Source organism: Bombyx mandarina, chromosome 15 (genome assembly GCF_030267445.1).
Source record: "Bombyx mandarina strain Sakado chromosome 15, ASM3026744v2".
Taxonomy (NCBI): Eukaryota; Metazoa; Arthropoda; class Insecta; order Lepidoptera; family Bombycidae; genus Bombyx; species Bombyx mandarina.
The window spans coordinates 1089686-1117677 of record NC_143221.1 but is presented as its reverse complement, the minus strand read 5'-3'; the positions used below and the strand labels follow the sequence as shown (position 1 = coordinate 1117677).

The 27992-nt window shown below is 37.6% G+C and overlaps 2 protein-coding genes across 2 annotated transcripts; both read right to left on the bottom strand.

Annotated features, from left to right (window-relative positions):
- Positions 1-897: 897 nt before the first annotated feature.
- Positions 898-1626, bottom strand: LOC149501399 (uncharacterized). Its single transcript, XM_089732823.1, has one exon. It carries the CDS (start codon positions 1624-1626, stop codon positions 898-900), a length of 729 nt encoding a protein of 242 aa, XP_089588949.1.
- Positions 1627-5349: 3723 nt separating this feature from the next.
- On the bottom strand, positions 5350-27933 carry LOC114242558 (uncharacterized). The gene is made up of 4 exons (XM_028173744.2): positions 27204-27933; positions 10862-11371; positions 7551-7758; positions 5350-7022 (listed from the first exon to the last, which is right to left on the bottom strand). The coding sequence occupies exons 1-4, from the start codon at positions 27280-27282 to the stop codon at positions 6878-6880; spliced, it is 942 nt and encodes a 313-aa protein (XP_028029545.2). The 5' UTR covers positions 27283-27933; the 3' UTR covers positions 5350-6877.
- Between the last annotated feature and the right edge of the window lie 59 nt (positions 27934-27992).

Here is a 27992-nt window from a genome sequence, read left to right as displayed (position 1 = left end):
AGCCCCTAAACACAATACCTTTTTTTTTATTAGGCACCCTAACTCATCACAAGCTAAAAAGATACATAAAAAATAACAACAAGCAAGAAAAAACAAAATCCGGCTTGCAACATAAGCCATGGGCGCACGACTAAGCAAAACAAATGTGCTGAATTTTTACACAATGGAATTTATTAATAATTATTCAATATTATATATCAAGAATAATTCATTAACAAGAAGTATAAAGTTAAATACGAAAGTGATACTCAATCGTAAAATCGGAAACTGCTTAAAGATCACTAAAAAGATTCAGCTGAGAACATGATTAATCATATGAAGGGCCTTCTTTGTTTTTATTGATGGACAGATAAGAAAGCCTGCCTAATATAACGTGAATGCCGCCCCCATCTTGGGACATGAGACCGAATTCTCAATTTCGTAATCCAAAACCGCCGACCCAACCTTTGAAACTAAAACAGATAATTGCAAAGCCTCAGAATTAGGCACGACGCTTGCACCTTTTTTTATTTTATTGGTATTGCTTAGTTGGGTGTACGAGCTTACAGGTTTTTTTTATTTTTTTATTGACCTTGTAGGCAGACCAGCATACGGCCCACCTCGTGGTGAGTGGTTACCGTCGCCCATGGACGTGAGCAATGCCAGGGATAGAGCCAAGCCACTGCTTACCGTCACTTGGTGTTAAGTGGTTACTGGAGCCCATAGACATCTACAACGTAAACGGCTGCCCCACCCTTCAAACCGAAACACATTACTGCTTCACGACAGAAATAGACAGGGTGGTGGTAGCTACCCGCGCGTACTCACAAGAGGTCCTACCACCGGTAACCTACCCTAAAGTTTTATAAATATACAATTGCTTAATTTACTCAAATTAAACTATTTATTTAACGAATTTTAATCCAAACTACGCCATTCGAGTATCTTTTCGCATTCAAGATCGTAATCCCTTAATTGGTCGATTTCTAACGTGAATACCTCCACATCGTTCGGACAACTCGATTCGTCGAAGTCTGTTATCTCATCGTAGTACTCATCAGAACTGAACTGGTATTCGCTTGTCCGACGTCCTTTCTCTTTTATATTATTTTTAACTTTAGCTTTACTAGATAAGGTATCTTTTGCAGCGCTTGTGGTGGCAACATGACCTTCACTCGCGTTTATGTAAGCACTAGATACTTTTTGTTCCGGTAGTACTGTTTCGTTGTCTTTGGTAACTGTTTCTGTTTCAGAAAAATTCCGCTTATAGTGTATCCTGCGGTTTTGTTCATAATTTCCCGATCGCTCACATGTATTTTGTCTGTTTGTGACTTCGCTTTCATTGAACGGAAGCTGATCGCCGGACACAAATTCGACGAATGCACCGTCATTCTTCAAAACCTCTTTGTATCTTCTTGCTCTGTCTTCAAACGTTTCTCCTGGACATTCGTTCCTTCGACTCCAAAAATCTGTACTCTTCAGATGTGATATATGCCACTCTTCGTCATCTAACTCGTCTAGATATCTTCGAACCGGCGTCGTTTTCGCCGTTCCATTAATAGCTTCATCGCTTACAACGTTATCAGATTTTATTTCAAGATTTAAAAAAAATAAAATTACTAAGATCTTTTTAATATGTGCGTTCATATTGCTCGATGAAAGATGTTTGAAAACAAAATCCAATCAACTGGATTTGTTTTGATTCAGTTCGTAAACTCTAAAATTGATTTATATCAAATTTAAGACGAATATTTTTGGTTTTAAATAACTTTGTTGCGTTAACACTTATAGCTCCTTGGGATGATAATTTTGGAGATTAATAAATAGTATGAATTTCATATATGAATATATAATAAATGGTTAATCAAAAACGTTTTATGATTTTTTTTATGAAGCTATCGTTTCATTTAGCTGTACTAACACGATGGAGTGTAAATAATGCTAATAAACCGTTTCAAAAATATGATATTTTTTTTATCAGGATCGTTTTTTTTTTCCGTCCTATCATCAAAAATGTCATTAGTACTATCGTCTGTCTTCGTTTTCGGAAGCGGTCTCCTAACACCCAGTATTTATAAGTTTTCCCGAATGTCGAAAATCATCAAAATATTTGTAAAACATTATTAACGAAGTCATAAAATTCTTGAGATAAATGCTAACGCGAAAATTGCGGCCATCAACAAATAAACCCCGACTTAGATAACGATAATCAACAAATTACAGTGTACAATGTGTCGTGATCGGTGTCTGTGTATCGTTAACTAATGCATTCAATAGGCGAATACCCTCCAAACATCGGGAAAATACTTTAATTTGCCGAGCACGCATAGTGTTGCAAGCTTCCGTTTTATTCGTCAAAATTTTATTTTTATTAAAATTCAAGATCACATTTAGTACTGCAAAAATTTTAAAAATGTTTTGGATTTTTATTTATTTTTTATTGCCCTTGTAGGCAGACGAGCAGCATACGGCCCACCTGATGGTGAGTGGTTACCGTCGCCCATGGATTTCAGCAATGCCAGGGGCAGAGCCAAGCCGCTGCCTACCGAATTTGAAGTAATTTTGTTTTTTTTTAAATTGAATTTAAATTTTCAGCAAATATGAAACGTAATCGTCTCTTCCAACTTCAATTTCTCCGACAAATAGTAATTGAAGATAATAAATAAAAAAAACATTTCAAATTTTCATTACACATAATTGTACCAAATTTTTAATCCCAAAATGAAGTAATACTTCCGTAGTGTAGTAACCCTGACACACCCGCGGCGCGTCTGCTTCCACGGAGGGTAGAAAACAGCCCAATTACCTCACAGCGTGATCCCTTTAATAAACTCCCGTTCGCTCAAAACTGAAATAAAGACGTGAATAAACAATCAGAGATGTGAAGAGTCGACTGATTGGAGCTATAAAGCCATCGTAATGACAGTCTATGAACAAAATTACTGTTTACCGTTGTATAATGTTTGCTTGTAATTGACTCTTTACGAATTAAACTTCGTCATGAATTGTTTTGTTTAAGGAGCTATGAATTCTATTTAATATTCTTAATAAATAAATGAATAAGTATTTTTTCATGCAAATTATAAACCGATTATTAGAATGAGAAGTGTTATACATAATAAAAATGAATATGGCCATTTGAATAACGTTTTTAAGTCGTTGTGGCCTGAAGGCTGCAATATATTGGTCGGACCAGATCCGCACTGCTATTGATTCCACATTTCACGATGCCCTCCACACAGCCAAAGACAAGAATAGATGGAGAAAGATCGTACGTGAGAAGGTCTAATTAACACCTACCCTGCGAAATAGGCTCATTTTGACCCACCGCGATGCTTTCAGCTGGAGCGGATGAAGAAAGCTATGTCCCTCTTGCTGGTGCGGCCCGATTATTCCAGGTGTTTTGTAGGAGTTTGACACCGACAACTATCTATATATCTTCCCACAGACATCAATGCTGGACATAGGTCTCCCCAGGCCTCGCCACAACAATGGATTCTATGCTGCTTGCATCCAGTCGATCGCTGCGAACCTAAAAAGGTCGTAGTTCCTTCTTATGAGGCCAAGCTACGTCTTCCGGTACGCGGTCGCCACTCAAGAACTTTTCGAACCTAACGGCCATCTCCCTGTTCCACAAGCAATGTGCTCTGCCCACTACTACATTTACCATGGTTTTCCTGCGAATCTCTTCATTTCTGACTTGACTTCGTAGGGAAACTCAGAGCATAGTCCTGCCTGCCTCTTTGGGTGATCTTAAGCCTTCTGATAACCCACAACTATATACTAGAAATTGTTTACAGTATGTTTTCGGAAAGTTATAGCATTTTAATCTACCACCAGCACTAGGTAGGTCGAGAAAGACTTGCCACCTACTGGTGGAAATATCGTTAGGGGCGCATTTTAACCCGCCGCCGCACCCCGATGAAGGTTTATATTTTACTTGGCGCAGCCAAGAGAGCCAATAAGAGGATACAGGATGAAAATATAAGACTTAGCTTAAAGGTCTCATTTCCAAAATATATGTACAAAAAAAAGAGGCCAGAACTGTTACTACCTAACACAAAATTAAAATCTCGTTATAACTAATCATATAAGCTTCGTACCTATTAACTTATTAGTATCATCGACTGTTTTTCAAACACCAATTAAATAAATTTTAATATTATATCAGAAATAATGATTGCGAAATAATGATCAAAATAAAACTGCACAATCACTTTTCATTACACCATAATTGTTCATTTACAGATCATTCACGACCATCCCCTCGACAACAGTTAACAACAACCCACAAATTACCATCTCGTTTGTACAATTTCAACAGATAATGCGACTCAGAGACCCAGTCAAAGTTGTACGGCCATTTAAATCAGGACAAAGCAGCGGAACATCGCTTTACAAACATCGCACGGCCTAACGAAGCAAAAGAACTCCAACGCGTTAACGCGCTGCAGCGGATGCCTGATCATCTGCGATGTTAATTACATGCAAATTGTCAGCGGTTGCCAACGCTGATTCGAAATGGCGCCAAAATATTAGCATAATTCGCGTAGAATGGAATGGTTTGTACTGAAATGAACTTTGATTGAAACAGGGTGGTATATTTTAGAATAAACTTGTTTTTTTACTAGAAGGCAATTTTACTTGCTCTAAATTTTGAAATTTACAAAACATCAAAACTTACTATAAAATGATAATTTATCGATCTATAAACATGAATAATAACTTAAATTCTATTTTTAATACTATTTATTTACATTATACATAATAAAGAAACTTATTCTCACACCACGATACCTATTATCTAAATGCTACCTACCTTGAACGTTTAGACAAATAAAGATGATTTACAATACTACTAGGTATTACGAGAAAAATAAATTAAAATAATATTGCACATGGCGTATCTATCTCTTTTATCTATAAAACTAATAAATAAAAATAGGTACGCTAATTTGCTAAGTAGACGACATTATCTAGAGATTTACACAATCGTTTTAATAATTAAATATGCAGACTATATTGATCTAAATTTATTTATAGATTTAATCATTTATGAAGTTGAGTTTCTTGCGTTGCGTTGAGTTTAATCTTATTTTGAGACTTTTTAAGCGGGAACACGACGAGCAATGTTGCGTGCATTGCTTTATTTTGTTACTAGCGACCCGCCCTCGCTTCGCTTCGGAAACATTAAAACACACATGAAACAAAAAAAAAAAAAAAAAAAATAAAAAAAAGTAGCCTATGTTCATCAGGGACAATGTCGGCTTCTAATGGAAAAAGAATTTTTCAAATCGGTCCAGTAGTTTCGGAGCCTATTCGAAACAAACAAACAAATATTTCCTCTTTATAATATTAGTATAGATATAGATTTTGTTTTTCTTTTTTCAGGTTCGAACGGGTAGTAATGACTTATTTATCGTGAAATCGAATCTGCGATAGTGCACAAATATGTCAAAATAATAGAAAGCTGCTGGATCTGGCTTTTTGTGTATATCCAAAAAGTTTACTGAAAACGGGTAAATAAACAGCATCTCACTACGACCTAATTTCATTTAATCTCTCTCATTTCATTTAATTTCAACCGAATCGATTACAGTCTCAGATTAATCAACTTCATTACATTCCGTTCTATTAATTTTTTTATATAACAGAATAGCTTTATACATGTATTTATGTAATTCTTCTGTCGCTTGTGTATGGCAGCTGGACTGATTTTGATGAATTTGTTTCTGTGCTTTCGAAAATGGCTTAGATTCACATTTCCGTTAGTATAATTTTTTTTTATAATCTTCAACGGTTGAAATTGTGTCAATTTATCCAAAGAGGTTTGATGTTTTTAACTTTAAGACGTGCCCACAGAGTAACGTCTGTCGGGTGCACTAGCGTATGTATAAAATAATTGAAGATTTTTATAAACTCAACACTCACAACAATGGCATAGCAAGAAGCCAATTGCCATAAGGAAAAATAATAAAATAAAACAAATTCATTTTGCCGCAAGCCGCTCGAAAAGTAATTTCAACAATACAACTGATTTAATAGCGCTGTAGTGAGCAGCTCTGACTGTTGCATCGAGGGTCGTGGGTTCGATTCCCACTTCGGACAAACATTCCTGTGATGAACAGGTTTTTTTTTATTGCGTAGATGGGTGGACGAGCACAGCCCACCTGGTATCAAGTGGTTATTGGAACCCATAGACGTCTACGACGTAAATGCGCCACCCACCTTGAGATATAGGTTCTAAGGTCTCAGTATAGTCACAACGGCTGCCCCACCCTTCAAACCGAAACGCATTACTGCTTTACGGCAGAAATAGGCAGGGTGGTGGTACCTACCCGCGCGGACTCACACGAGGTCCTACCACCAGTAATTACGCAAATTATAATTTTGCGGGTTTCATTTTTATTACACGACTAGCGACCCGCCCTCGCTTCGCTTCGGAAACATTAAAACACACATGAAACCAAAAAAATAAATAAAAAAAGTAGCCTATGTTCATCAGGGACAATGTCGGCTTCTAATGGAAAAAGAATTTTTCAAATCGGTCCAGTAGTTTCGGAGCCTATTCGAAACAAACAAACAAACAAATCTTTCCTCTTTATAATATTAGTATAGATGTTATTCCTTCACCGTGGAAGTCAATCGTGAACATTTTTTAAGTACGTATTTCATTAGAAAAATTGGTACCCGCCTGAGATTCGAACACCGGTGCATCGCTCAACACGAATGCATCGGACGTCTTATCCGTTAGGCCACGACGACTTCAAAACATTATAAACGCAAAAAGTCGAAGGTTATAAATAACAAATTTTCATTTTCCAGACCATCAACATGTTCACTAAGCGCTATCATAATGATGGGTAAAGCTTTGAACTAGATTAGACCCCGATGGTCCTCAAAGATGGCAGTGCATGTAGGCAGGGTAGGGGGGCAGCAGCGCGCAGGTGAGGGGCAGGGCGTGGGACAGCTCTCGCTCCCCGGTCGCGGCCTGGGCTCGGAGTTGCTCCAGGCGTAGCTGATTCTGTCGTTTCCATTTTGTCCTGGATGGTGAAGTCCTTACTTAGTAATACAGGTTTTATTATTGCAAACCAAATCATAGAACATTAAAATATATTTTTATTGCTTAAATGGGTGGACATGCTCAGGGCCCAAGTGGTTACCGGAGCCCTGTAAATGCCGCCACCCACCTTGTGATATGAGTTCTAAGGTCTCAGTATAGTTACAACGGCTGCCCCACCCTTAAAACCGAAACGCATTACTGCTTCACGGCAGAAATAGGCAGGGTGGTGGTACCTACCCGTGCGGACTCACAAGACATCCCACTACCACTAAAATTGTGGGTTGGATGTCTAGAATAGCTATGTAAGATTATTCTTTTTGAATCAGTTCTCCTATGATGTAGTAAACTAAGAACGCTAGAGATAAATAAAGCTTAAAGTAATTCTATAATCTCAATCGAAACAGAACCCGAATAAGTGCATTTGGGAGGGCTGGTTTGGTTTTAATAACTCAGTAGTTCCAACCGACTTGAGTCGCAGTGATGATCGTCAAATTTGTCTTAGACTTACCTCCGATTCTGGTACCAGGTCTTGACTTGAGTTTCGCTGAGACTCAAGGCCTCGGCCACGTCGCCTCTATCAGCAACGCTCAGGTACTTCTGACAGCGGAACTTCCGCTCCAAGTACGCGAGCTGCGCGTGGGTGAAGGCAGTGCGGCGTCGGCGCGGCTTGCGACTCGTGCTGACAGTCGCCGAAGCACGATTCGGTAGTTGCTGATCTAATCGAAACAAACAGAAATCGGTGAAGCCGGAGATTGCGGTAGGCAGCGGCTTGGCTCTGCCCCTGGCATTGCTGAAGTCCATGGGCGACGGTAACCACTCACCATCAGGTGGGTCGTATGCTCGTCTGCCTAAAAGGGCAATAAAAAAAAAAACACTTAGCCGATAACTTTCGTCATTAGTGCAAGGATGGCAGGCGAAAACACCGCGCGCCGTCCACAGACATTTTCAATTGTAAACTTATCAATCAACTTTATTATTTGAAACTTGATTAAACGAAAACACTCGAAAGGCGATGGACATCTGTAGAGTCAAACCTTTTTTTTTTATTCCTTAGATTGGTGGACCAGCTCACAGCCCACCTGGTGTTAAGTGGTCACTGGAGCCCATAGACATTTGCGACGTAAATGCGCCACCCACCTTGAGATATAAGTTCTAAGGTTTCAAGTATAGTTACAAACCTATGTGAATGCAAGAAAATACTTCTGAACCTACAGCATGTGTAAATACAGACAAGTATTTTTTTGAATTGAACACTCTAGAAAAGGCCTATAAGACAAAACTAACTACCTCGAAAACCTAAAAGATATCTGTAAAAAGATTCTGCCATCGACTAGAAGTCAAACTGGATTGGTGTCTAAAAAAAAACCGCAGGCAAAAAGACCGATGTTTCCAAAGAGTTTTTATTTTTCCTCTACACTAAAATGAAACTCTAAGAAGATCGAAACAAATCTGTATTTACGTTTGTGCACGCTAATCCTGACAGTCCAACAATCCTGAAAACCTAATTGAATTGTTATTTTAATGATTTATTTAAACATACATGTTCATCTAAAAGAAACTCCCTTGATTGATTCAAATCAGTTGATAAATGCTATATGCGCCTAGAATTATTATTCGTAATGGAATTAGTGCATTAAATACAACTATACCAGGGCTTAGGGGGTCAATAGGTAAAGAAATGTGCCTGATAGGGTAGCAACCGTTCTTCCAGGCTGGCTTTACATTTGAAATAGACAGGCCGATGGCGATCGTGCGGCTCCATAGACCTATATAGTACTTCAGTGTGCGGCTCACATATCGCCATACCATTCACTGTCAAATCAACAAAAACGGTGACGTAGAAAATGTTTAGAGTTGCTTTTTTAATTCTCGATGCTAATGGAGATGGCTATTGGCCAACACGGAAACAAAACTTCAGTACCGCCCCTTTGCGAATCGAGATCATAATATCAATTATGTTAAATAACTGTATTATAAACTGTAGTTTTAATTTGCTTATATGGGTGGATGAGCTCGCGATCTACCTGCCCCCAAAGATATGAACTTAATTGGCCTCACCCAACTTGAGACACGTGCTCTGAATCTCAGTTTTATAATACAACGGCTGCCGCATCCTTCAAAGTGAAACGCATTACTGCTTCACGGGAAATAGGGCAGGTTCGTGGTACCCATGCACCCTACCACCAGTAATTATGCAAATTATATTTTTTCTGGATTTCATTTTATTATACATATTAGACGATTTTATTCCTACATCGTAGAACTTATTCGTGAGCGTGTGTTAAGTACGTATTTTATTAGAAAAATTAATATCTGCCTGTGGGATCTGAACCCTGGCACAGGTGCATCGCTCGATACGAATACGCCGGGCGTCTTATCCCTTAGGCCACAAAGAGTTAGACACTATGTTCCTCATACATCTAGCGTCCTCGTCTTGCTCTACGTGTGTCTACCTCATACAAAACCTTACAATAGTACCAATGAAGTAGGAAACCTATGGAAATGAAACGTCAACCAAAATTTCGTGCCACTGTGACGTCATCTGGCCACAAAACATGGCGGCTTTAGTGCTGTACAAAAGATTTCAATGTTATCAGGTTTTATCGATAAACGTTCTTGGCTCATTTTATTTTAAATATTGTTGAGTATTATTTATTTGTAGAATTGTGCAAATATGATATGATTTAGATGGGTGAAATCTAAGACAAGTTCGTCCTTCGAATTTGCCAAGTAAACGATATGATGATTTTTAAAAGTTGCTACACTGATTTTATAAAGTTGTCGTTTGTCGCAAAACATAAAGATATGGCGTAGTTCAAAGCCATCAGCCCATTTCCAGCATGCTAAATGTTATCGTATTTTGAGTACGTGTTTTTCTTAGACTATTACAATCTATTTTAATTGTTTTGCTGACTCTAAAGTCCGTAACATACTACCGCAGCGCACCCCAAGGAAGGTGCGCCGCACCATTTGAATCACTTTCGCTTGAGAGTGATTCAAATTTTAAACTTATCAAGGGACTGCGTGAAAAAAAAAAACACCTACAGAACATTTATTCATTAATTACAAACGTCATTCCTTGTGACTTCCTCTCTAAAATCACTTAATTATTAAATATTTAACAAATTTACAATAGTGTTTTACTCACTGCGGAATAAAACTATTTTATTTAAATAGTTCCGAAGAGATTTTGTCGGTAGCCTTTTTCCCGAAATATCTAAACAGAATGTCTAAATATGTTCTGATGACATATTTTAAAGTGGTATTTATGATTAGTGTCATGATCAATAAATTCCGACCGAAAAATTGATTTTTCGGATGAGGGCTCCATAATGAATTTAAATACATATAGATAATAGTTTTAGGACATCGACTTTCTTGAGATCCTATAAAATAAGTTTTAATAATTATTTTTGTATGTTTTAAGCATGATAAATTATGAAATTTTATATAATCAATCATATTAAATCGATATCATAGTCAATAAATAATGTACAACCCAAAACAGACGGCCGAACTGACGTGACAATGACATTTGGCGCGCTAAGCATGGCGGATTTTCGGCCTCATTAGACGGAGACGGAGATATTTACGTATATTCATGTTTCATTTTATGTACGCACTGAAATACTGTTATATTGTTTTCCTGCGAGTTAAAGTGCTGAGTAAGAACGAGATAGATATATGTTTATGTATGTGCCTTCAAAATGGGTGCTATTTATATAAGCAATTGTACGTATAGAACAATATGTCGTGTCCCTACTATATAGGTCTATGAATAGTACAGTATATACTAGAGAGGGTATCCGTGAATAATACCTGTGGCATCCTGTGAATCTCTCTGCGAAGTTCCCGCCATGACCGAAGCAGCAAAACCGGCCAACAGCTGCGACTGGAACGTTGTCTTTGACAGGTCCATAGATCGGCCGTAGATACTGTCCGTAAGAGATCCGGACATAACGAAAGACCTCTCATTTTCCTCCTCCTTGGAGTCTCGGTCGGGTCTGTACAAATGGAACAGACCGCCCTCGTAGATTTTCATTCGTTCATCGCTCCTATTCTCGAAGTCTCGTTCGTCATCTTTGAATGATTCGTAATTTGCTATTCTGTTCTGTTCGTACTCTGTGAGGGAAGCTGCGTCTCCCGGTTGGTTTTTTTTTGAATCATTCGAATTCTTCTCAAGGTCGTAACGTTTTTTCGGCGTCGATGTCTCGCTGCGGTTGTCTCCCACAGATATGTCGTCATCGATGTCGGAACTTTCTAGGATTTGGCTGTGTTGCGATGCACATCTCACGTTTTCTTGTTGTTCTTCGACGTAATTCATAGAGCCTGTGGGAAATGAGAAGTTTGTTAGGAAATTCTTTCTTTTATATTATCACAGGGGTTTATCTGGTATTTAAAAGGTTAATTAAAAACCAGGATGGTTTGGGGTTCGCCTCAACGACCCGTCGGTCGGGCATCCTCGGGATTGCGCCGCGAGTGTGGTTGTAGTGTTGACTGCAGGAACCCCCGCCCTCCCCCTTTGCCTTGGTTCTGACCCCGGGCGGTAAATGGAAATGGATAAAAAAACGAGGACGGTTAATGGACATCTCACACAAAATATACATGAGTACGACAGTAATGAAAACTAATTTGACGGCTCTCGTTTTTTATCGTTATTATTTTATTTCCGAGTCTTCCAAGTGTACAATTTTTGTTGATGTTAATTTATAGTTATCTAAATACATCAATATTGTTAGGTATTTGTAAACCCCGTATTATGGGTAAGTTGATGCGCATATACTACCCACTGTTGAATGCGAGATGATTAACTGTTTTTTCAAAAATCCTCGTTGCGTCGATAATCCTCACTGCTGAGAGTCGCGGCCTTCTCTAATAACTTTCCCCTGGATTATCCTGCGCCACTACTGTCTATTCTCGCCTGTGGGGATAGCAACGTGGACTGAAGTGTTGAGAGTGGAGCGTATCTGGTACAATCATCACATTGGACTTGTGCTTCTGGGCTTTCTCCCTTGCCCATTATCAGCAACTTTTACAAATTTTCACCTCTTTTTCTGACAATTTGTTCAAAGAACTCGAAACCCCTTTGCCTTTTCAAATATTAATGTTTAAACTGCTTCGACTCCATAATTACCTCTAAATATTGTAATATATTCTAACTAAACGTGCATTGTCTTTACTGATATATGTATATCATGATGATGTCAGTGCAATACCATCTAAATTATTTATTAATTGACCACCCCTCGAACAATCCTCCTGGCTAAGCCTTTGCTCGCCCACCTGTCCTGGTGAAACTGGAAAGGCCTCCGGGCCACCACAAAAAGATCGAACCCTACGATCAAAATGAACAATTGTTTCTTCAATTATAAAAAAATTATTAATTAATAATTGTGACTTTTTTTAATCCATACAATGAATTTTCCAGTTATTTCGATAACCAACAAGACATTAATAACAAAACCTCACTTAACACTTAACTTCAACACTCAAGCAGAAACGGAACGTACACAAAGCTCCAGGGCCGAATAAAGACATCAGTTTTAAAAAAGGAACGGCCATAGACACGAGTTTCTGCTCTAATTAATGCCTCGGGGCGTTCCTTTACGCCCTCGAGCAATTGAATACCGACGTCGGTGAATGGCGTGTTTTAGCGCGCGCGGGAAAACCTTGTCTATGGTTACGTTTGTCTCTTTTAATTTGCGTGAAAATGGAGGCCGGTATTCATTTGAGGTCGCTTTTCACGGCTTTTCCTTAATAAAATTAATGCCGTGCTTTTAATGGTGAGCCAAGTCTATAAATTGCATCGTGCAAATATGGCTGACGAGATCTGTTCTCATTTTGAGATAAAATTAACGTCTTAATTTAGTGTACTATTTATAATCAAGCATAATGATATGATAAATGATCAGACGAGTGTTCTTACAATATTCCATTAACAATAGCTTTAGACCTTAGTAATACCAGTTCTGAACCTACATGTTCCGTATTTCCTTTTTTTTAACATTAATTTAATTTACGTTAACCGTTTAAAAATGCCAATAAATTTAATATAGATAATAATTAGATAGGTAGACATAAATAAGTAGATAGATTTTTTTTAATTCGGCCTTTTGTAAATTAAGTGTAAATTTGATCTGCAGAAGCCTGGAATTGATTTATTAGGAAAGAATTAGTGAGGGGGTTATTTTTTTCTAATTGCATAAAGAGCCGAACGAACCCACCACCCAACTAGCAATACCCTACCAATCACCAGTAATCCCGATTCGCGATCAGGATACGCTAATTAGGTTAGTCAGAGAAAGCTTCCCATTCCCCGGGGAAATCTTTAGTCGCCTTTCAAACCCACGCGAAGAAATGTGGTGGTGCTATTCTAGATCACACGGCCAGAGCCGAAAGCCAAGGGATCCTTGTTCAGGACAGATGACGCGGGAGTTGGATCGTGAGTACCACACCCGTATCTTGGCGACCGACTGAATAAATGCAGTTAACTTATCAACATGTTTTTTTTTATTGCTTAGATGGGTGGATGAGCTCACAGCCCACCTGGTGTTAAGTGGTTACTGGAGCCCATAGACATCCACAACGTAAATGCGCCACCCACTTTGAGATATAAGTTCTAAGGTCTCTGTATAGTTACAACGGCTGCCCCAACCTTCAAACCGAAACGCATTACTGCTTCACGGCAGAAATAGGCAAGATGGTGGTACCCACCCGCGCCCCCAAAACTTATTATCAATTATTCTTATCTTTTTTAAGGGCCGGACAAATGGTTACCCGTACTTTGGAGAGGTTTGTGTCAATCAAATTTCTAATTAAGAAAATTGGGGGTTCCTGAATTAACAAAATATGTAATTCTCTAGCAAGGTCACAGCATAAAATAAAAATGAAATATAAAAGATGAAAACTCCTCGAAGTTGGAGTCGGTCGTGAAATGAACGGTAGCATTAAAAATTTAAATCATCTTATCTGAATTTATTCACCCTCAGACCTCAACCGGCCGGCAAGGAACGTCCAACGAACTTATAATTCAAGATGTTAAAGCGCATAAACTTTTTGAATGAACCCCGTGTTATATCTATAATACTTTTGCACTTCTATTTGTTATCATTTGTATATTGATATGTCCGTGATTGTGACACATCTAGTCTTAAGTGGTTACTGGAGAGCTTTAACACAACGTGAAAGTAACTTTGAAACGGTAGGCAGCGGCTTGGCTCTGCCCCAGACATTGCTGAAGTCCATGGGCGACGGTAACCACTCACCATCAGGTGGGCCGTATGCTCGTCTGCCTATTCCAATCCTTCTGGCTGAGCATTTACTCGCCCACCTGTAAAAAAAACCAAGCGAAGGAAATCAGCGATGCTGTGGACGCAACCCTGTAAGCCTTTTGCTGAATCATATACATCTTAATACTTTAGGCTGACAACAATCTATTGAGGCCATTAATTCGACTTTTAAATTCTAGAAAATACTGCTTAATATTGTATTGTATTGTATTGTATTAAGGATTTCATTTAGGTTTTTGATAATAAAAACTACCCTTGTCGATAATGATTTGCGCGTCTTTCATGGAAGCATCGAAACTAACAATTATAACGTATCGCGAACAGAAACGACAATGATCTAGTAAACTTTCGCTAATATTTCGTGTTAGAAGATTCACATGTTAAAAAACTCGCTTCCCATTACTTGATTGTATTAAGCTAACGGCTTTAACAACATTTCATTCCAATCTCACCGACACCCGCACTTTTGAAACAATAATAAGAAAAACCAATAGTCATCATCAAACTGTTACATCGCATTTCACCACTTTATCTAATAATTGGACACTTTAAAACAAATAATAAGTCGTATCAATTATAAAAACAATCTCCTACCCTCAACGCGCTGGATTTAACACGTTAATTGATGTACAACAGCGGAGGTGAGCGGTCGTGTACGCGCGTGCTGGTCGCGTGCTCTCACGAGTGGCGCCGTGCTGAGTTTGAGAGCATATGCGATGCTACCGTACACATTTTATTGATGTTAATGAACGATTGATTTGTTGAAAACATCTCGATTGTGTTTCGTGAAACGCCGAATGTGAATTACAAAAAAATGTGACAAGAACGCTTTTAATTATTATTAGTTAATGACCGATTTGCAAATTTTGTAAACTTACTGCCCTTATAAATATTATGATTCATACGGAAGTCAATTCACATAATTGAGTAATTAGTTAATGACCGATTTGCAAATTTTGTAAACTTACTGCCCTTATAAATATTATGATTCATACGGAAGTCAATTCACATAATTGAGTAAATATGTTACGTACAAAATTGGAGTTAACAATAGCAATAATATCGGTCAATAAATTGTAACTTATGTGTACAGTCCACGTTTTAAAGGGAAACAAAAATATAATAGTCCTTAAAAGAATACCGAGAGAAGTGGTCAAGCACAAGAGGTCGTTAGTCATAAAGTATCGTCGGGGCTTGGAAGTGGCGAGGGGAAGCTCGGGAAACACATTAAATTCATACAAGACTATACTTGTTATATCTCACATCACTATAATAACGCGATTGAAGTAATATCTGTGACTTTTGGCGGGAACGCGAGGAGTGAAGTTGTGTCATTTGTTTTATTTTGTCTATTTAGTGTTTCTTCAAGTTTAAATGTGCAATAAAGATGGTTTATTAACTGTTTAGTATCTGTGAAATTGCACAAATTGGGAAATAAAACAGTCACTGGACGGAACTTCTCGGGATCCTCCAAAAAGTCCAATGAAAAAGTCTCAGTAAATGCCCAGCATTTTACTGAGATTATACTTAGTCTGGACATAAATACTGCTACAATAAAAATAAACAAAATATTACATTTGAATTTGGAATCTCTAATTTTTATATGATTGCTCATTGAGTTTTCTCGTTTTGGCGCCAATACATTGTACAATATTTTGCAATATTAAAATGGAGTAGGGTAATAAAGAGAACCGAATCGCTGAGATTGCATTACACAAAGTAGGTATGGAGCCAAATGCAATTTTTAAAACTCTCCATACGCTTGGTATTAGTAAAATGTTTGTGTACCGGGCTATTAATAGGTGCAATGAGACCTCCTCTGTTTGTGACAGAAAAAGATCTGGCCGTCCACGTAGTGTTCGCACGAAAAAGGTGGTCAAAGCAGTAAGGGAAACAATTCGAAGAAATCCTGTCCGCAAGCAAAAGATTTTATCTCGGGAGATGAAGATAATTTAAAAGAGAATAGGGTGGTAAAATCAAAACAACTACTGAAGCTGTACGCAAAGGAAGGTCATAGAAAAATTTTGTTTACGGATGAGAATTTTTTTACAATTGAGCAACATTTTAACAAACAAAATGACCGTATTTATGCTCAAAGCTCTAAGGAAGCTTCCCAGTTAGTCGACAGAGTGCAACGTGGTCACTATCCGACTTCAGTGATGGTTTGGTGGGGTATTAGCTATGAAGGAGTGACTGAGCCATACTTTTGTGAAAAAGGTATCAAAACATCGGCACAAGTGCATCAAGATACCATTCTTGAGAAGGTAGTGAAGCCCCTTAACAACACCATGTTCAATAATCAAGAATGGTCCTTCCAGCAAGACTCGACGCCAGGTCATAAAGCTCGGTCTACGCAGTCTTGGTTGGAAACGAACGTTTCGGACTTCATCAGAGCTGAAGACTGGCCGTCGTCTAGTCCCAATCTTAATCCGCTGGGTTATGATTTATGGTCAGTTTTAGAGAGTATGGCTTGCTCTAAACGCCATGATAATTTGGAGTCCCTAAAACAATCCGTACGATTGGCAGTGAAAATGTTTCCCATGGAAAGAGTGCGTGCTTTTATTGATAACTGGCCTCAACGTTTAAAGGACTGTATTGCAGCCAATGGAGACCACTTCGAATAAGCTTTTTATACTTGAAATTGTTTTATATTTATGTATTAAACTAATACACTGTAAAAGTAATAAATGTTATTTGCAATAGATTTTTTTTATTTTTAATTGTAACAGTATTTATGGTCAGACTAAGTATTTCATCTAATATCATCTCATCTTATCTCATTTTATTTCATACCATGTTTCATATTAATCAACTTCATTTCACTTCATATTACCAATTTTCATAGAGTGCAGTTTTCATTAAAATTAAAATAAGACTTGACCTAAAGGTCTTAGTCATACAATCCCTTAAAAAAAGTAACATCTGTTTTTATGACTCGATTATCAGATTAACAAATCAGTTTGCTGCGTACGTGGACTAAATTACATCTGCGGTACTCGTATCGAATGATGACACAATCAATACACAAGGAAATGCATATCTGGTACTTTCACGATGAAGGAAGGAGATCGTATATTTATATTAAATACAATTGTCAAATTTACGGATTTACGTAATTACTGGTGGTAGAGCATTTGTAGAGTCGCCCGCATTATAACTTGAATGACTGACTACCCAAATTTACATTATATAGTAACCTATTGGTATACACTTCGCATCTCAAGGTCTGTTTAGTCCAATTACTACTTACCACCGGGAAGAGAAGCGTGAAGGTGGTCCACTCTTTTCGTGAATAAAATAAAAAAACCGAATACACGTTTTGTAATTGTTCTAAAAGGCTTACTTGAATAATGTTTCGCATTCAATGTAATGCTTGAAGTTTATCTGGAGGATCGAATCCGGAACAATGTGATTCGACAAAGAACCAGAGATATCGATTTATCACAGCAGATTAGTAAGCTGAAGTGACAACGGGCCGCTCATATTACCGGATAGCTGTGAGGGTAAACCTGTTCTTGAGTGGAGACCGCGAATTAGCAAACGTAGTGCAGAATGCTTTCAGGCTCGGTGGAGTGACGATCTACGCAGGAGTAGCTGGCAAGAACTGGATGAAAGAAGCCGAGGATCGTGCTCTGTGGCGTGCAATTGGAAAGATATATCTCCAGCAGTGGACTGATAGGCTGATGATGATGCAATGTAGTGCAAAAAAACTACTCTCGGTTAGAATGTACGGTTTCAGGAGACTAGGTGCGATTTTCAAGCAGACTTCGCGTTACAATACGGTTTAAATAAATAATTAGTAACTAAAATCTTATATAATTATGCGGCGTAAATAAGTGAATGTTTCTTTCCATTTATTAGCAACAATTGCTTATCAAGCTAGTAATTATTTAGGTTCCAGCATAGGGAACGGTTTATTCAAACCATTAAGACTGTAAAACAAAAACAAATTCCGTGCGTCCGGAAAACAGCCCTATTGGAAGCTCTTTCTCTTTCGAGATAATCATCCCAAAATACAAATACGATTATGAATCATGAGTGTACAAATTACAGCTGCCAAACTGAACCTGAATGTATACACAAAATCAGTTCACGAAGCCGTAAGCATATAACCATCAAACGTCACACCTAGATAAGTACTTACTGTCCGACGGATTTGAAAAAAACCCCAAGAAGTCATTTTTTCGGCGCAACTGTGAGCAGATATTTTAAAATAAGAGGAAAGTAGAGAGGATCTATCAGCAATCGATATGTTATATTTGACACAATATATAAATCCGGACTTACGCTAAATTGCGCCAACGCCTAGAAAATCTTGCCTTTGTAGTCGTTTTCAATAAAAAACAAAAGGCCCGCATTATATTTTGTTCTATATGGTTTACTGGTGGCCTGAAGGCCTTTTCAGTTTCACAAGGACAGATGGGCGAGCAAAGGCTCAGCCAGGAGGGATGGGATTTGCTAACAGCTGCCCGAGCGCCCCCGAAGGAGACCTAACAACTCAAGAGCAGCTTCGACGAATGAATCTACTACCGGATCGGAATCGCGACCCTTTGAGAAGATCCGGCGAGAAACTCAGTGAGCTGATGCATGGGTTAGGTTGCACGTCGAACTCTTTACCGAGTTCGACGAGTACGGTTACCAGGGTCTCTACTCCTAGTGTTAGAGTGGAAGCCGTCTAATGCAAGGGTTATTGGATCTGATGGATCCGTAAGGACGTGTGAAATTATTTCTATTTTTTTCTACGAACTAAGTGCAAAAAGTATTGACGTTAATTCGAAACTTTTTAAAGTATTTTTAAAGTACAACGTAGATATATACCCAAGACTATCAATATCATAAACAAAGCGACGTGTTCAAGGGTCGGGAGTCCCCGCCGCGCCTCTGTAATAAGCCGCTAATTTGCGAGTGTGCGCGTTCCCTTGTCGCGTAGGTGCATATATTAGGACGTTAATTTAATCACGACCGTCTAATTGGCTAGATTTTATGAATTATACATAGTTTCCGTGCTATTTTCACGTTTGTAACAAGAGAGTCAATTTCGTTGGGTATTTTCGCATTGCCCCTAATTATGTGCATACATTTAAACGCCCTATGCTTGAATATACTTACATAATTAAATAGAAATACTTGAAGAATATTCTATATGATTTTTTTTTATTGCTTACATGGGAGGACGAGCTCACAGCCCACCTGGTGTTAAGTGGTTACTGGAGCCCATAGATATATATAACGTAAATGCCCCCACCCACCTTGAGATATAAGTTCCAAGGTCTCAGTATAGTTACAACGGCTGCCCCATCCTTCAAGCCGAAACGCATTACTGCTTCCCGGCAGAAATAGGCGGGGTAGTGGTACTTACCCGTGCGGTCTCACAAGAGGTCCTACCACCAGTAATAAAATTCTTTTTGTGCTTTTGAATCTTCTGTATAAATAATGTTTCATGTGTCTTTGAGCTCTAATATACTATATCGACAGGTGAAAGGCTATTTGTTTTAAGCGTCATATATGCAACTTTACAGGAGAGCCATTTAAAGTTTAAAATTTGGAAAAAATATCATAACAATACCGCATCTTAATTGATTGTAGTAATGTACTTATTTAACAACATTCAACTATCGCACTACTTTTAATTGCCTTTAGTAGCTTTTTTCCCTACCTAATCGTCGATAGCTTAAGGGCTATTATATTAGCTACACGCGGTTTTATAGGTGATCTCACGGAGCTCAACCTGGGAGGACTTGTAGCCCGGGCAAGCGCACCTTCCTAACTCTACCATCGGATCGGAACAACACTGAACACACTGAGAAGATCCGGCGAGAAACTCAGTGAATTTGGGCTAGGTTGCACGTCGAACTCTTTCGTCATATCCGACGAGTTCGACAAGAACGGTGACCGGTGCTAGGAAAGCTGGCTTTGCGTTTTCCCGTCGGCCAAACCCGAGATGTAGCTATGATGAGATATTCTAAAATAAGCGTTATTTGTGAAGGTGTTTTTATAAAGATTACATTAATCCTTATCCAAATAAATACGTTATTCATTACAAGTATTTAATTTAAAAGAAATTTGCCCTTTACATCATTTGATTCCAATGAGTATCTTAGAAGATATCGCAGTTTTAAAATAACAACGCAGCAAAATAATGATCAAGCGCGTAAGAATGATGTACAAGGTGCCGTCCGGACGGTGCGCGGCGGCACCGAGTAAGAACAATAACAAGAAACACCCAGATCACTTCAAGATAGGCTTTGAAAATTGTAGATTTTTCTCGATTTCTCCAGGATTCCATCATCAGATCCTGATTCTGATGATTACAAGATCATTCGAGCAGTTTATCAATTCGAACAAAAAAAGGAAAAAAAAAATCAGAATCGGTTCAAGCATTCTCGAGAAATCGGTAAACATACATAGATAAAAAAAATGGTGGTCGAATTAACCTCCTCTTTTAAAATCGGTTAAAAAGCGTAACTTTGGTACCTTAACTTTTAATAGCTCCTTAACATTCTATTATTCGAAAATATTTTCACCTTCTACGTAAATGAAGTCGCGGGTAAAATTTAGCGTTATTCCACGCGGACGAATGTGCGGGCAAAACCTAGTTTTTGTTTAATATAAAATTATATTCGTATGTTTAATAAATAAGTGATCCCAAGTTGAATAATTAAATTACAATAGGTTTTTCTATAAAATTAGATAGCCGGTAATTACTTATGAAGACACCATATTGACTGGGTACATCTGGTACAGCCATGACCAGCTGGGTATAACCTCGAAATGGATACCACAACTGACAGGTGACGACAATTAAGAAGAAAAGTGTTAATTTATTTACCTATAAAAGATAATGTTTTCAAATATTCATCTAAATCACGTACAGTATATAGTTGTGGTCATATAATTAAGAACGCTTATTTAAAGGGGATATTTTTTTTTCAAAATAACAATTGCATTGCATGCAAAGTAACTGCATAGTAACTGCAAAGTAACTGCATTGCATGTATTTATTTTTTCTATTTTTCACGGTATCGAAAAACTTTTTCGTACTGGCAATATACATAATAGACTACAAATAAATATAAACATTGTTAAACTTTATACATATACATATACATTAGATCTAAATCTAGTGTTACTACTTACTGGCTGGTCTCATAGTTGAAAAAGCTGAATAGTTTAGTTTTTAATTCAAATTTAAATAGAAGGCCCTGTGACTCTGTGGTCGTATAATTTTGGCGCCATTTAGCGCTGTAAAATTTTGAACGGTGATTTCTTCACCAGTTGTAGGAAATTCTCAAGGGATGTAATAATAAAACATCTCGAAAAGAATTGGTTGTATAAAAAAATAGCCAATCATTTGCAATGCTGAAAAACTATGATTTTCAACGGTGCGTAGCGCTTTGTTACGTATCTAACGGTACGGGTTGACGCAGAGCATATTATATTCCCAGACGCCGGACCGGCGTGTTCCTAGATAGAGGAAGTCCGATTGGGCGTAATTGGCCCGTAGGTATAGCCCGTTAGGGTACCAGCCCTATCCTACAAGGTAGGGGAAAAGAAAGACAGTAATCTTGTGGAGATGATAGAAATGTCGTTCTTTTCACAGAGCAAAATCCTTTTAAAGAATATAATGAGCTGAGAAAAAAATATATTGGTGACAACAAGTCTAGCAATCTCGACACACAATATCGCATATGATTAGTAATTCATAACAGTACCTACTCGCTTGACAGACAAAAATATTAACAAACTATGACTTTTTTGCCTCGAGAGGCTAATCCGGCTTCACCGTGACCAGTGAACAAACTCACAAGGCTCAGCCTCCCCCACTGAAAATATCGAGCGAGATTACCAATGGGTTAAGACTTATGACATGATAGTGTGTTCTCCAATCACGTCCATGTGACCACGGCGGCTGTATCTGTATCAAGAGATCTAACATGCTCATGTAAGCGAGTGAAAATAATGGTTTTAGCTAAAAAAAAAATATTTTACATTATCCGGCGAACTTTAATTCCTTCAGTCTTCTATCGTTTCTATTAGTCTAAGTTTTGTTGCAATTGCGAAAATCGTTTACGCGCGTATTTCTGTGTGGTTTCTTATTTATTCTGAAAGTCTCGACCTAAATAAAAGGCCAAAAAATCAATAACCGATCTATAGCATTAGTGTAGGTATACGACAAAGGTAACATCTTCCACCGAGCGGGTGATATTGCTCGGTAGACCGACGGTCCAAATGTTGTTGTTCGAAACTTTTATATCGTCATGATCGTAGAATAATGTCGGATTTGAAAAAAATCCAAAATCCACTTTTTACCATATTTGGATAATACATTGTCTAAATATTATTGCTACATTAAAAAAAAAATTACATGTATTTTAGATTTCAAATTAAGCAGTCGGTATAATGACGGATTTGATAGACGCTCATAGTAAAATGACGCTTGTGCTTAATCGTCTCTGCACGACGCGCGCCCGGCCCTCCCACTCCCGACGTATCCACGCAACCGACATTGTTCCTCGAAGTTGCCCACGCGTTGTATTTAGATTCAATTTTTCTTAAACATTTACACTAGATTACCTCAGTTACCTTTTTATTAATTATTACGTATCTAGTCTTACGTACCGTGTTAAAAGGTGTGTCACAATGAAACCAGGACGATCAAAGCTTATGTTAAAACTGGTGGAAGAAAGAAGCAAAAATGCACAAATTACGAATTTTACTCATGAAGAGTGCACTGATGAGGAGGACTGTATACCAGGGACTCCAGGTAGGTTAATTAATTATGTATTAACTTTTGGTATTATTTAATTTTTGTATTAAAACCATATTTACTAAAGTAAATGAATAAAGTATCGGTTCTGACGATCTGTCGGTTTTCTACGGAAAATTAAAAATCATTTAAAAAATTTATTTACATAAAAAGAATGTTGAATATCGGATTATACATTATTCTGAAGAGTTTGTGTTATATTTAAAAAAAAATTGAATTTTAAAATTGTATGTAACTATATTACATTTTTCTATGGATATAATAGTGACGGGTGATCACAACCGACGTTATTCAATGAACATGTTTTTTTAACTAATAGTCGTATCTGAACATCCGACTTTGTTCTTTGCACTAAATTCAGATCCAGCTTTATTCTACTTAAAAAAATGATTATTTGTATATATTTAATATATTTTTCTATAAAAAAATAATCCTATGTCAGTAATATTTTACCCGTATAAATAAAAAGAAGTAAATTGTTTTATTTCTGTACTTCCGAATCTCTTTGTTCTGAATCAATTTAAGGGTGTAAAACCTCACCTTAGGCGTAAACGTTAACTTGTGTTATTAAGAATTTATTTATTTTTTACATACTGATATGTTTTCAGAATGCCATTCACCTTTACCTCCAGGAGTACGCCATGCAATAGTAAAATGAACGACGTTTATGAGAATGTCTTTGCAGACGATGTACACCGAGCAAACGAAAGTATTACAGATGAAAATAGGAATCAAAACATACCATCCTCTACTTGTTTTCTTAGAGAAAATCACTTTATAGTTGGATATCAAAATGCTTCCAGACCAGATTTACTCTCGTCAGAAAATCAACATACCGTGTCCCTAAATATCAGCCCAGCTTTAAGCCCTTTAAATACCTCTATCTTGATATCAGATATATCACCTTTCCCACAACCGATTAACCGATTGCCATTACCAGCAAAAGGCCATGGCGAAGTCTGTAACGATTTTTGTTGTTGCACTCATGATGAAGCGGACTATAGCAACTGTCCTTTAATCAACACAGTTGTGTCCTCATGCCAGTCGTGTCCTCCAGTGCCTCGTATTCGATGTAGAGGTAAAAAACGAATCCTAAATTACGATGATTGAAAAGAAGTTACTAGAAAGCGCTTAAAAATGCCGGGAAATAAACTCCTCCAAAAAGGGCCTTTTTGTTCCTTCAAAAACTATGGGTGCCTACCCAGTACTTGCGCGTGTAAAAGTAAATGTTACACTATGTTGACCCTTGAAGAAAGACAGGGTGCATTTGATAAGTTTTGAGAATTAGGTGATTGTGAGAAACAATGGTTGTATGTTGCGAATTATACTACAAAACAGCAGAAGAAAAGGGGTCTTCAAAGAGCTTTAAAGCATAACCGTCAATTCACTAACAATTATTTTTTGCCAAAAGAATCATCAACAATAGAGGATTGTAAAATCATGTTTTTAAGTAAATATTCGATTAGCGAAAGGTTGGTTCGGACAGCTTGGGATAAGTATGACGGAAGTACTTTGATTGAAGAAGACATGAGGGGGAAACATAAAAATCATAATCGGATTGTTGACGATGAAATGGTAATGTGGGTTTGCACCCACGTTGAATCATTTGTACCAGTAGAGTCGCATTATAGAGCAGCGTCCAAATGGCTGTATTTAGGTGACTTCGGTGACTTCAGCATCGGTTGGATGTTCAATTTATACAAAGAATTGTCTGAACTCCAGCCTTAAAGAAAGCTTATGTAGGTCTAATTCCAATCAGTAATGATAAATATAACAATCTTATTAGTCTTTGCAATTCCTCAATAATACCCTCGAAATATCATAAATTTTTCAGAAGTTTAACTCATGGACGTAATGTTACTGAAGCTGGTAATGAATCCGACTGAATAATTGTGCACTAGGGTTTTTTTTTATAATTTTAGTTATTTTATTGTTATTATTTTGATCTCTGAAGTTGTGATTGTTAAGATTTTTTTCATTTTAATAAATGTTTTTTTCTTTTCTTTATAATTAAATTCTATATAATGATTAGTATTTAAATTTTTAGGTTAGTAATTTACCAAGAAATCAGTAATCATATCCAAATAGAGTCAACATTATAGTCTGCTTAGTCTATATAGTAATAAAAGAATACCTACTATTGATAATAAATACTTAATTTAAGCATGTATATCATGTTGATTAAAAAAGAGTAAGACCAATTAGTCTGTGTTTTATTTAAGACATCCTAATCTGGTTACTTACTGACCACTTGCCGACCTATAATACTTACCTGCGGTTAAAATTTAAAATAATATAATATGACAAATAACATATCCGCCAAAATATTACTCTGTAAGTTAATAGAACATGATCGTAAAGTGACTTCCGTCATTCCTTCAACAGTAACTTTCCGAGGAACAATGTCGGATAATACTATGTGACTGTATCAACTCCAAAGTAAAATGAAGCATGTGATTTTTCTAGAAAACTGTGTAATTTTAAGTTATTATTTTTATTTTATTTTAAAACGAATCCTTTTGTTTGCTTGTATGCCAATTTTCATAATTACAGAATTTGAATCTAAAAAGTTATGACAAAAAATCTAACATGACTATTTGAAATGGCTGCCCTGTGAAGTTTAATATTTGTCAGATCCGTCACTATTCTACGACTATGACGATATATGCGAGCTTATCTTGAAAATATCGTTAGCGAGATTCAGGCATCTGTCAAATATCTTGGATTGTATGATGGCTACCCGCCACACTAGTATTAACAAAAATCATAAATCATTTAAACACATTCCGTATATCAACACCATCATATTATTTTTTACGGGAAAATGAAGCCTCGTGAAATATGCGCCTGTTTTAAATTTTGCTTGACCGCGTCTGTTACCGTTCTCTTTGCATACCCATACAACTAATGAAGTATTATGGAACACTTACTATACCCACCATGCAATTAAATGGGCCAATCTAAGAAAGCACATTCTTCTTCTTCATCGTTCCCTCACTGCTGAGGATCGCGACCAAAGTACATACCGCTCCGTTAACATAAGCTGTTTCTGAATTAAATAGTCTGTTTACTAGGGATGATTTGAAATTTAAATAACTTTCCGCAGTGGGTGAAATTCAAAAAGTGGGTCAATCTGCGTGTCACCGATAGTGTCAAATACTTTTAACTTTTTTTCACTTGACCATCGCAGACTATAATGGGAAAGCAGCCAGTCACTTTGAGACGTGTAGACTGTAGACTAGTGACCTGTGTGCTTAGTGCGAGTTTTTTAACGTTCTCGATATCGAGAAAGTTACAAAACGTACCTACCTATACGTCCTACTTCCAATGTTCGCGATTGACTTCCACGGTGAAGGAACAACATCGTTTAATAAAAATGAAACCCGCAAAATTATAATTTGCATAATTACTGGTGATATGACGTGTTGTAAGTCAGCACAGGTAGGTCGTTCAATCACTCTGCTAATTTCTTCCGTTAAGCAGTAGGTAATGCGTTTCGGTTTGAAATGCGAGGCAGCCGTTGTGCATTTTTTTATTGCCGTATAGGCAGACGAGCACACGGCTCACCTGATGGTGAGTGGTTAACGTCGCTCATGGACGTCAGCAATACCTAAAATACGTACTGTTAAAAGTGAGACCTTACGACTCATTTCTCAAGGTGAGTGGCGGCATTTACGTTGTAGATGGGCTTCGGTAGCCACTTAACACCAGGTGGGCCGTGAGCTCACCCACCCACCTAAGAAATAAAAAAACTATATTTTAAAAGGGGTCATTCTTATAAACAACTTCATATCCTGTTCCGTTTTTACTGTTGAAAATAGAAGAACTTACACCCCCCGGATGGTAAGTGGTTACCGTACGTCCAGCGCCAACACCAGCAACGTTGGAGCACAGCTAAGGCCGCTGCCTACCGTAAAAAATTCTATCCACAATAAAATTATCTGGATGATCTAAGTTTTTGATATATTTGTCGTGAAAGATATGGCAGTATTTAGCAAAGAGGTTTGTTTATTTCCTGTCAACGGTACACATTCTGAACTTACAAGACAATTTATTTACCTATATTTAAATTTAATTGATAATTGTTTATAAAATCCCGACCTACCTATTATTGCACCAGCGGCTCCCGGCCTCAGCACGTCCCCAAGCAGATCCTTTATAAGGAAAGACTTGTGGCTGTCCATCCTCGAGTCAATTGCCAAACTTTACGAAAAGTTATCAAGTCACATCTCACATCTTTCGAAAGTTTTACAATTAAAACTTTAAATCAATTTTTCATTTTGATACATTAAACTTATCTGTGGATATATTTGTAATGTATTATTATTAAAATTTGTCAATATTTTGGATTCAGAACAAGTGGCCGTGCACTTTCCCGCGCGTTCCCGCCGACTGCCCGCCATGTTCGAAAATCGTCGTTCAATCGAGAAAAATCTTTTCATTTAGCTACGCCCTACCCCCGGCGGTGGTTACCTACATTTTCTTGCGGTTTTGCGCCAAAATACCGCTTAAACGGGGTTTAAACGCGTTTAGCATGCGCAGGGAACAGCAGGCGTGGCTCCTAGGCTCCTCCTACCGGGCCTCTGCCAATGGTCGCAGCCGCTCAAAGTTTCACACTCGGATGATTCGTAAAGTACGCATTGAAACTGCGGTTTATTGAGTTGGATTTTTAAAGGCCGTTTTGAATGTAAATCGAAAAGTTAAGCGGGGTAAAGAGGCCTGGCGCGGACCTCCAATTAAATTGATAGAATGCCCGGAGCTTTGTAACGGGACTTGAACTTTGAGAATCTAAAACTTGTGTTTTGAAGAATTTCTATCAACGGGAAGGTATGTGGTTATTTCGTATTTTTCACTTCTTTTCATTTTAATATTTGATCCAAAACAGCATCCACCG